This window comes from Equus caballus, chromosome X, assembly GCF_041296265.1.
Source record: "Equus caballus isolate H_3958 breed thoroughbred chromosome X, TB-T2T, whole genome shotgun sequence".
NCBI lineage: Eukaryota > Metazoa > Chordata > Mammalia > Perissodactyla > Equidae > Equus > Equus caballus.
In genome coordinates, this window is record NC_091715.1 from 102,040,654 (window position 1) to 102,052,815 (window position 12,162).

General features: G+C 40.4%; 1 protein-coding gene across 1 annotated transcript; it reads left to right on the forward strand.

Moving 5' to 3' along the window:
• The first annotated feature begins 9,759 nt into the window (after positions 1-9,759).
• On the forward strand, positions 9,760-11,332 carry BEX4 (brain expressed X-linked 4). The gene is made up of 3 exons (XM_023633640.2): positions 9,760-9,895; positions 10,309-10,389; positions 10,735-11,332. Exon 3 carries the CDS (start codon positions 10,740-10,742, stop codon positions 11,100-11,102), a length of 363 nt encoding a protein of 120 aa, XP_023489408.1. The 5' UTR covers positions 9,760-9,895; positions 10,309-10,389; positions 10,735-10,739; the 3' UTR covers positions 11,103-11,332.
• Positions 11,333-12,162: the final 830 nt, after the last annotated feature.

A 12,162-nucleotide genomic window follows, 5' to 3' on the forward strand; every position in this document is an offset into this window, starting at 1 on the left:
CCTTTGCCCATTCTTTACTTTCCAAGTGCTTTCATTTCTCCCCTGTTTCTGAACACCTGGTAGAATTGCACTTCTTGACCCCCTTGGTTAGGGTGGAGTGAAGGCATAAACTCAATACTTTGTATTAATTATCTCTCCTTTTCTTTTTCACTCCTCCAGTCCCTCCATAGTGTTCCCTGGGATCACTTCCCAAATAAACTACTTGCACACACGTCTTCATGCTAAGATATTTAGGAAATATTATTCATAATCACAATCATAATCAAAATTATAGATACCTTTTAATGAGGACCTTCCATCAACTGTTTACTTTGTATTCAGAGAATGAACAACAGCCCTGGAACAGACAAGTTAATTGGCACTGGGAGAGGTTACATGAAAGGAGTGCTGGAGATTAAGTTTTAAACCCAGATATGTTGGAGCTCCCACTGCCTCTCAACACTGCCTTGTATGAAACACGGTCCAGTAATACTCCAAAGACATCAAGTGTTTAGAAACCCAAAACACTGCACTTCAAATTAATCTTAAAGCAAGGCTGTCAAGCTGCTTCCTAGTGACAACAATAAACACTGCTGTTTACTGAGGGTTTACTATGTGCCAGTCTTTGCGCACTTCTACAATCTCATTTTATCTTCACAATAAAACCATGAGATAAGCCAGGCACTATCGCCCCAGTTTTGTAGATAGGCTATCTGCTCCTACCACACTGCCTGCCAAATAAGACACTTACTACACATTGAATGAATTGAATGGAAATACATTTAGAAGATCACAGATCTATTCCATCCTCCCATTTCCTTTCAGAAAAATGAAGTATACTCACAGATTTCCTGAGAAAGTGAATTCCATGTTGATTTTTTGCAACATATTCCAAAGCCTCAAAAGAATAGAAAAACATTTTCAAAACACAAGGTAGTATCTTTAAACAGAGCAAAACTGGTTAATTTATTCAAAGAGATTAGTATCATGGAAATACCAGGTTATAGGCAACCTTAGCAAATTTTCTACTTTATAACCTTACCATGAGGTGAAACTCCTGTGTATGCTTAAAGGTTAAGTCTCATTATAACCCGTGAAAATCTAAATCCTCAAATGATAAAATGATTCCCCTGATCCAAAGATAGGCCAGATTGTTTCGATAAGGCAAGAAACATTTTAATGGACCACAATATGAAAAATAAATTAATAGGAGATTTTTCTTTAAAAAAGCTAGGTCAAGGCCAAAGACACCAGGAGAGTTGATTTGCATCAATTTTTTTAAAAAATCTTTGTACCTGGAAACCATGAACCTCAAGTAGAATTAAAGGAAAAAGAAATTTCAAAACTATAAAACCTCTACTACACTAATAAGGCAAATACTTATTTCATAAAAGTGAAGTAAACAATCATAATTACATGTGCATCTTTATTGGATTTGAAAGTATGATATTGTTCAAGAGCCCCTAGATGTAGTGTAAAATGTGAACAAGAAAATGAAGAGAAGAATAATATGTTGAAGCATCTTCTAACGCAGCAAGTGTGGTTTCATATACACTTTTTTTAATTTAGAAACACAAAGATGATGTAGGAAAATTAAAAAACATAGGATTTAATGTGCATACTCCATTATAAACTCCATTTAGATGGGTTTACATGTATCAATTCAAGCCGCCTTCTCCAAAACATTTCAACTACATCCGGCAAAGTACCAAAGGCGTTTTCCTGCTATATCTGGTTTATTAAAGCATATAATCAAGTGTCTTTAATTACTACCAGTGAATGTATTTTGCCAAATGCAATAAAAGTAATTTTTAAAAATGTAATATAATACATTTAAATAAATTAATTTTAACAAGAATGGCTTTGTTGCTATTGTGGATAAATATGCTACTTTTGTTGATAGTTAGCTATATAGTGGCGGTAGAAATGGGCTTTGCCATAATGTGTAAGTATAAACATAGAGCATTATATCCCTGTTGTCACATCATGCCTGGGACCCACCAGCAATTCCAACTCTGCCTCATTGTTTCTTAGACCAGGGCATTGGTGAGTTCAATGTCATGTTTTCCGTATTCCCTGGGACTCTGCCCATTCTGTTTGTGGCCATCTTTAGTTGAGCCACAGACTCAATCAATGGTCAATTCAAGCTTCAGGAAAAAAATCTCTTTTATTGTAAATTCCTAGGACATGCATCTTCTGCAAGCACTACCAAAGCTGATGAAATACAACCTTAGATGATGTTCAGCTATTTCAAGATTCAAGGAATCTTCTAGTCAATTCAAAGGTTGCTTCAAAGGTTGCTGTAGGTCAAATCAATGTGACTACCCTCCCATCTTTGCTGCCTATTAAGGTAAACAGCATTCACTTTATGGGAAAGGAGTGTCCTCTGAGTCCCTAACAGCAGCTGTTTGGTCCACCGACACATTGACTTCAAAGGCATTTCAATTCAAGTGAACACAAGTGATAACCTTGGCAACTCTTTCACCATTGCATGCTATGGAATACTAATATTTCATCCTCTAATGTCAACTGGATCTTTAGTATCTTCAGATCCACCTAGGTCCCACAATCTATCCCAGATCCCGATTTCCTTGAGGGCCCTTTGCCTACAACCAATTTTCATGTCAAGCACTCTAGTAATCAAGGTTCCCACTTGCCAACGCCAGAATTCATTCTAAATATTTTATTAAAACAAGACATCTTTAATGAAATATATTATACAACTTACAAAAACTCTGTGAGGGCCTGGAAAGCAGGCTTGGATGCCGCACAGCTAGGTTAAGCCCATGTACACTATGGGATTTTTATAACTGAAACACCACTGCTGCCTGCACACCACTTGACATGTATGACAGAGACTGAATTCTAGGTGTCGGCTATGGCAGCTCCGCAAAACCCAGAGACCTCTCCCATCACACATAACTAACCATGTCATTGAGCCATATGTGGCTCCCACGTCATTCAGTCACACCTCCAAGTCTCAGGATGGTGCACTTGCTTGATACAACCAAGATCTCATTTGGGACCCTAGCTGTAAGCGACTCTGGTAAATGTGTATGTGTGTGTGTGTAACACACATACTTGTTTACTTTCACGCTTTTAACTCTCCAGTATCTATAGTACAGGAAAGCAATAGAAAAGTTGGAATAGGTTCCAAGTGAGACAACTTATAGTATATTTCACAATACCTTATATTATTTTTGCTATTGTAGACTGTATATTCTCAATGGAAAAGATATTTTTTATTTGTTATGATTGCTTTGTGCATATTAGTCTTACACTCAACAAATTTATCTCTATTTTTAATTATAATTTTTAGTACATTCTCTTTTTAGGTGAAGATAAGAAAACCATATTGACAGTTTTATTTCCTTTCATACACATTTATTTATTTAGGCTTATCGCACTGCCTATGAGTTGAACAGAAGTGCTTATACAAGTCATCCTTCTTTTCTGATTTTAAAGGAAATGCTTTTGACATTTCACTATCAAGTATGGTGTTTTCTGTAGTTTTTTTCTTAAATAAACATTATCAGTTTAAAGAAATATCCTTCCATTCCAAGCTTGCTGAGAGTTGTTATTATTGTCTTTTAATTTCAAATTATTGTTTAATTTTATTGTATACATTTTTTCTGGATCTTTTGAGCTAGTCATCCTTTTCTCCCTCCTTTAATCTATTAATATGTTGAAATACATTATAGATTTCCTAATGTTAAACCAATGCTGCATGCTTAAGAGAAACACAATTTGCTTATGCTGTATTATCTTTTATACCCATCATTGGATTCCATTTGCTATTATTTTATTTAGATTTTTTACATTTATATAACTAATTGAGATTGGCGAATAGTTGTGCCTTTTTATTCACTCCTTTTTCAGAATACTTTTAATAATATTAAGGCTTTCCATTTCTTCTTGAGTCAGTTTGAAAAGTTAAAATTTTTCCTGGAACTTTTCCATTTAGTCTAAGTTTTCAAATAGTTAACACATATTTCATATTATTCTCCATTCTTTTAAACCTTTGCTGTAATTACAATCATGATACCCTCAACCTTCCAGATTTCCAAATTGTACCCCTTTCTAATTTTCTTGATTCATCTTGCGGAATGTTCCTTTTTTATTTTACCTTTTCAAAGCACTGACATCGAACTTTTCTGATTAACTATTTTGATCTGTAATCAATTCCATTAATTTATGCTATTATTTCTAAAATTTCTTTCCTTGACAAGAGTGGAAAGATGTAAGATTGTTCTTCACTAAGTAAATAATAATGGAACAATCTCTTCATCTACCATCTGATTTTATTTTATAATTTTTACTCTGGAATACAAAGGATATCAAATTTTCCAATACCTTTACTTGTTTGTGTTAAAAATGATTACAGGCAATTTAGGCGATACAAAGAAACTGTATTTAACACTCATGAAGTGGGCAGTCTCTGTTTCCAAGAGTCCAGAGAACTGCAAAATGGGGCAGAAGGCAGGAAGCTTCCATAGGATAAAGAATAAGGAACAAGGAAGAGAAAAATAGAAAATGAAAGAGGAACAAGGAAGTAAGAATAGAGCCAAGAGTTGGCTTGGCATTTGGGGATTGGCTGATTGGATAAACTGCCTTTCTGGTCAAGCAGAGCATTTACAGGGACACAAAAGTTATCAAAGTTTTGGCTTGCTGATGTAGCACACTGGGCACTAACAGCTCTATCTTGTACCTAGAAATTTATTTCAACACTTGGAACACATCAGCAGTGATCAATTTTGGAATATCAGATAATTAAGGAAGAGAGAATTACAGCATTGAAGCAAAAATAGTTTCTATTACATATAATCTTCACTTAAGAGAATAGTATACAATGTAGAAAGGAATCAGAGTAGAAAGAAACTTGGACTTTGAAATCATACACATATAGATTCTGGCTCTGTCACCTACTGTCTGTGTGATTGTAGGCAAGTACTTTCTCTCTCTGAGCTTCAATTCCTTCGTGCGGTAATCAGTGCTACTGTTTGCCAAGTGTTTCCATTTCTCCCCTATTCTTATTCTCCCCTAAATCCAAATCCTATAGGATTACACTTCTTGACCTTCTTGTTTTGGGCAGGACCATGTATGTGACTAGTTCACGGCCAATGGCTGTGCATGCGCATAGTTCTGGCCAATGGCCAGAGCACATATTGTTGGTTTGTGCTAAGGACTGAATCGTCTCCCCCTCGAATACGTATGTTGAAGCCCCAAGCTACAATGAGATGGTACTTTGTAGATGTGGTCTTTTCGAGATAATTAGGTTTATACGAGGTCATGAGCGTGGGGCCCTCATGAAGGGGTCACTGCCCCCATAAGAAGAAAGAGCAGAGAGCTTGCTCTTTTTCTGCCACATGAGAACACAGTGAGAAGGTGTTTTAATATGCAAATCCTTCTTTCATTTTTGAGGTTGGTAATTTCTGGATAACTGCAGAGTCTGGCTCGTGGAGCCAACACATTTGTATAACATGCTGGTTTCTGTGTGTGTGGGAGATGTTGCTGTTGCAGCATGGATAGGGATTTTAAATGTTGCCAGGACTAATTCTCTCTTATAATGATATATTTTGGTCATTTTGGATCTTTTATCATATGTCGTTATTTTTTTCACTGATCTTTTTTTCTGGTTACTTTTAAGAGACTCGAGAGAGGGAATGTTTCCTCTCAGCAGATGCAGTAAAAGCACGAGGTAAAAGGGGAGAAAAAGTTTACTAGTAACCTTTTAAATGTAAGAAAATATATTTTGAACAGAAATGATTTTTTAAATTATTTTATTGAGATCATATTGGCTTATAACATTGTGTAAATTTCAGGTGTACACCATTATATTTCAGTTTCTGTATAGACTGCATTGTGCTCACCACCAATGGTATAGTTTTTATCTGTCACCATACATATGTGCCCCTTTACCCCTCTTGTCCTCCTTCCACCCCCTTCCCCTCTAGTAACCACCAACTGTTCTCCTTATCCATGTGCTTGTTTACTTATCTTCCATATATGAGTGAAATCATAAGGTATTTGTCTTTGTCTGATTTATTTCATTTAGCATAATACCCTTTAGGTCATCCATGTTATTGCAAATGGCATTATTTTGTCTTTTTTTTACAGCTGAGTAGTATTCAATTGTGTCTCTCTCTCTATATATAGATGCACACACCATATATATATATATATATATATATATATATATATATATACACACACACACATACACACATACACACACACACACACACACACACACCCCACATCTTCTTTATCCATCCATTCATTGACAAGCACTTGGGTTGCTTCCAAGTTTTGGCTTCTGTGCATAATGCTGTGATGAAAGTAGGGTGCATATATCTTTTTGAATTATTGACTTCATGTCCGTTGGAAAAATATCCAGAAGTGGACTAGCTGGATCATATGGTATTTATATTTTTAATTTTTGAGAAATCTCCATACTGTTTGCCATAGTGGTTGTACCAGTTTGCATTCCCTCCAGCAATGTATAAGGGTTCCCTTTTCTCCACATCCTCTCCAACACTTGTTATTTCTTGTCTTGTCTTATTAATTATAGCCTCACAGGTGTGAGGTGATATCTCACTGTAGTTTTGATTTGCAAGAAATGATTTTTTAATTGCATTATTTATAGTTTGTAGAAGCACTCAAACAGTACTCAAATAGTTACTACTCAAAATACTAACAGAATTTACCTTTTGATGTTCAACCGTCATTTTTAACCTTGTATATAACTTTTAAACATATTTAGAAATATGAAATTTCCACAGCTATATTCCAGAAAGCAACTAAAAAAGGATGTTTTTTAGACAGTCAAATATATCAAATTTATTTGTGACAAAGTACCAAACATTATAATTAAGCACATATCCTATTTAAAAATTCCTTAGAGAAAGCAAGCATAATATTGTACTGTTCTATTATAGAGGATAATTTTCAAAAATAACTGTATGCTGCCTTACATTGTAGAAAATTTTAAAAACATACCTAGAGAAGACATCACTAAAAACGGCAAGGTAAGGAACTCAAAGGTTCCATGCCAAAAACTGTCAGAATCAATTTTTGGAGAACTCTAGAATCTAATCAAAAACTTAAAACCACCAGAGCTTTCCAGGAGTGAGTGGCTTTTGCCAAAATCATTTAAAGGCTTGGACATTAGCCACAGCAGCCTGGGGCAAAGGACAACACTCAGGAGAAACAATAAACAGAACGAGACTCCCAGGAGGAAGAGGCTGGGAAAGGAGATGCATGGGGGAATGAGGGCTTTTGAAAGTTCCCCAATATATAGAGGGATTGAGAAGGCCCTCCATATGCCCAGGGTGAGACACGTGTGCTTTAAAATCCTGAGGAGACTCAATGCTTTCACCTCTGGCTCTCCTTCGGACTCTGTGCAAGTAGGAAGTGAAAACTAATGCAGAGTTGCAAATGGCCTAGCCAAGCATTAACTGAGCTCCCCAGCACAGACAAATCTGCAAAGACCAGAAGAGTATTTCTTCTTCTTTTTTTTTTTTTTTTGAGGAAGATTAGCCCTGTGCTAACATCCACCACCAGTCCTCCTCTTTTTGCTAAGGAAGATAGGCCCCAAGCTAACATTTGTGCCCATCTTCCTCTATTTTATATGTGGGATGCCACCTCAGCATGGCTTGATAAGCAGTGCATAGGTCCGCACCCCAGATCTGAACTGGTGAACCCCATGCTACTGAAGCTGACCGAGCAAGCTTAACCACTACCCCTCCAGGCCAGCCCCCTTATTTTCTTTTACTGGCTCCAGGTATTTAAAGTATCTGTCAAAACACCAGCTGATCACTAAGCTAAGGCAACACAGACTTCAGTGGACACACATGATAAAGAATACAGACTTTACAAAAATAGTTTAGAAAAATCACTAAACAAACAACAACCCACAACATCCAGCAACAACAAATCCTGAGGAGAAGGAAGAATGTGATTCCTAGAGGAAACACATCATAATATTCAAAATGTCCAGTTTCAAAAACAACAACAAAAAAATGAGGCATGCAAGGAAAGTATGGTCTATTCACAGAAAAAAAGAAATTAATAGCAACTGTCTCTGAGGAAGCCCAGATCTTGGACTTACTAGGCCAAGTCTTTAAATCAACTCTCTTTACTATGCTCAAGGAGCTAAAGGAAACCATGGACAAATAACTAAAATAAACCAGGAGAATGATGTCTCAATAAATAGGAAATGTCCAAAAACAGGAAGAAATTATAAAAAAAAAAGAACCAATAGAAATTCTGGAACTGAAAAGTAGAGTAGCTGAAATGAAAACTTCAATAGAAAGGCTCAACATCAGATGTGAACAGGCAGAAGAAAAAATCAAGGAACTTTAAATCAATTGAAATTATCCAGTATGAGGAGCAGAAAGAGAAAACAGAGAAAGGAGCAGATAGATTACTTGAAGAAATGATGGGCCAAACTTTTAAAATTTAAGGAAAGTCACGAATATACACATCCAAGAAGCTCAACAAACTTCAAGTATGATACACTGACCAAGACAAGTTATAGTCAAATTGTCAAAGTCAAAGCCAAAGTGAGTATCTTGAAAGCAGGCATTATCAGCATACTAGGGTATTATTACTCCTTATTTGGATCCTGATCCAAACAAACTGTTTAAAAAAACTATGACAGAATTGGGGATTTAAACAAGGATTGGACATAAAACAGTATTAAGGAATTATTAATTGTTGCGCGTGATAATGGTATTGTGGTTATACTTCAAAAAGAGTCCTTGTAGATATGCACTTTGAATTACTTATGTAGAAAGCGATATTACGTTCGGGATTTGCTTCAAAAATAATCTCTAAGGGCGGGAAGTGGGTAAGGGTATAGATGAAATAAGACTGGCCATGAATTAACTGTGGACGCTGGATGATGAATGCATTGGCTTTCACTACACTATTCCATTTCTGCATGTTTGAGGTTTTCCATAATAAAAGTTAAAGTTAATACAAACTATAAAATGAATGACTTTTTTTTTTAAAGATTTTATTTTTTTCCTTTTTCTCCCCAAAGCCCCACGGTACATAGTTGTACATTCTTCATTGTGGGTCCTTCTAGTTGTGGCACATGGGACGCCGCGGCAGCGTGGCCTAATGAGCAGTGCCATGTCCGCGCCCAGGATTCGAACCAACGAAACACTGGGCCGCCTGCAGCGGAGCACACGAACCCAACCACTCGGTCACGGGGCCAGCCCCCAAATGAATGACTTTTTAATCAAAAAGGGAACAAAACAGAAAAGTCCTAAGAAGAATTAGAGAAAAAATTCCATCTTCTTGACTCATTTCCTGTCCCCCCATGCATTTTGGTACAGAAAAAATGGTGGGCATCGGTAGCAAGAAGGACCACAGGTTGGGAGTGGGGCGGGTGGGGCGGGTGGGGCACCTTACTCATCATAGATATTCTTCCATTAATTCTGTTTTTAAAAAAATATTGCATTGAAATTCGATTTATCTTCACTACTGAGGTTTTTTGCAGTCCTTTTAATTTGGGGCCTGAGTCCTGGCAGGGGGAGGGGCTTATCCTGGGAGCAGAGGAGGGGAAGAGGCAAGTCCCCAGAGAAGTGGCCATGGCCAACAGGCCCCTGAGAAGACCCTGCCCTTCCAGCCTGGGAGAGGCCCAGGAATTCACAAAGGAGGGAGCGCATCAGGGCATCAAAGCCCAGGCTGGCGCTGTTCGAAGGGACGTGGGGTGCCGGCGAGCTACGCGGACCCGCAGACCCGGCGCGGCCGCTGGGCGGGGCTGCTCCCGGCGACGGAGGCCTCACGTGACCGGCGCCGCCGACTCGCGCGCCTCGCTCCCGCGTCGAGCCCGGCGTCTCTCGCCCCCTTCTCGGTCCCTGCTGCCGGGGGCGGCCACGAAGAGTAGGAGGCGGAGGGGGAGCAGGTAAGGGACCCGCCGGGGTTCCCTGCGGTGGGTGCGGGAGGGCGGCCGCGGCCTGCGGACCCTCTCGGGGTCCAGCTGCCCCAGGCGGAGGTGCGCAGAGCCCGCAGCCCCCACGCCCCCCGCGGCCCCGCGTCGGGCCGCAGACCTTGCGGGGAGGGCTGCGCGGCCCTGAGGCGACAGCCTTCGGAAACCTGCCTCCCGCATCGCCAAAAGCTTTTGCGACACCCCGCCGCCCTTCCTCCTTGCTGTAGAAAATGGTGGTCCGCGTCGGGGTTGGGGGGGGGGCGCAAGGGGGAATGGCTGGCGCGGGTGGCTGGTTGGGGGCCAGGGGGAGGCGGCCGGGGGTGGCGGGGGGCGCCGATGGCTCGACTGCCGCAGCTCCCGCCCCGCTGCCCCCACCCGGCCCTCTGCAGGTCTGCAGCTCTGAGGGTCGCGGCGGCGCACTCGCGGCGAGAATCGGACAGAGGAGGAGACGACGGCAAGGATAGGCCCAGGTCTGTGCGGGCGCGGGCGCGGGGAGCGTGTGGGAAGCCCTGAGACCCCAAGTCCTCCCCTCAACCGCGTCCTCCATTTTGGTGTCGCAGGGGCCTGGGGAGGGATCGGCAGGGAAAATGGTGGGTTTGGGGCGGGGGAGGGGAGAGGAGCGAGAGGGACGGGGGAGAGCTCGGGCTGGGGGCCCCCTAGAGGGCGCAGGGAGCCGCTCAGGTGGGAAAAATGAAATTTCGAAAACTCTTGGGACTCCTGGGCTCTGAATTGCGCAAGGTGCGTAGTAGGGCCTCTGTCCTCGGTGCTGATCAGCGCTCAAGAAAATAATCCCTTCTCTTGTCTCCTGCCCCTAGGAGCAATGGCGTCCAAAGAGGAACAAGCAGTAAAAAACCTCAACATGGAAAATGCCCAACAGGAAAACGAAGAAGAGGACCGCGCCCCTGTACAGAGTGGAGAGGAATCATGCCATTCCGGAAAGGGTGAAGGGCACAAGCCTGGAGGAAATGTTAGGCTGGGGCGGGTTAGGCGATTTGTCCCTAATTTTCGATGGGCTGTACCTACCAGGCATATTGATCACAGTGAAGTGGGAGATGATGTAGAAAAGTTCGCAGGGCAGATGATGGAAATCAGAAGAAAGACTAGGGAGCAGCAACTGAAGCATCATATGCCTTTCCAAACTCCTGAACCTGATAATCATTATGAATTTTGCCTCATACCTTGAATGCTAAGGTTTTCCCTGAGGTTAATAATGTGGCCTCTGCTCTACAAGCTTATAGTTTTGTGATTTACTTTTTCTGTAAACTTTTTGGTGTTTCCACTTTCATAACAGTTTCTAGTTGAGTATTGTTTTGTTTCAGTGTAAACCTTTCTGTCCAGCGGGGCAATTTCACCTAGTTTTAGGAAAAATATTCCTTTCATAATATGAGATTAATAAAGCAGTTTAAAAAGCAATCTTTCTTTTCCACCCTAGTCTTTATTTTTGTTAATATTACTTTTCCTCTCAGCTACCTGGGCTCAAAATCTCGATTATCTTTGACTAGTTCTGCTTGCCCCCAACCAATCAGTAAGGAAGGATTGTGCTCATAATTCAACATCTGATACCATTTTAAGAATGCGTGTCCTACTGTTTGTCAAAGAGTGAGAGTCCATCATCTGCATAAAAACACCTTGGCGGGGAGCTTTCTGAGAATGTAGAATCTGTGGCTCTTATCCTCCAGACCAACAGAGTGGGGCTCCAGAATCTCTATTTTTTAGCAAGCTTCCCAGGTAATTCTAATGTATACTGAAGTCTGAGACCACTATAGTGTGTATGTATGTATCTCTTTATGCACATATGTGTGTATATGTCTACATATGTTCTGTGTATCGTGTCATATTAAGTGTAAGCAATAAGGTAGAGTAATATAGGGTGAATATCTGAATTCAATGGGCAAAACCATTAAAAAGGAAAAGTACAAGGCCTTAAAGTTGACTTATTATAAGAGTGGTAGGGGACAAAGGTGGATGAAGGTACTAGAGTTTAGAGATGGTAAGTAGCAAGGCTACCCCTGCTGTATATCTTGGGAGGCAGGGGATCTGGCCTGGGCCATTTTCTATAGGACTTTGCCATCTGTAGATGCAGAATATTTGACTTTTCGTAACTGGTAAGAAGCTGAGGAAGGTCAAAGAGACTCAGCAAGACTGAGGCTGCTTTTTTATGTTTTGCTTTTCTGTACAGTATTTTCATTGCAGACACTTGAATTTTTAGAATAGAGCAGAAAGAAGTCTTGAAAGACCCTCCA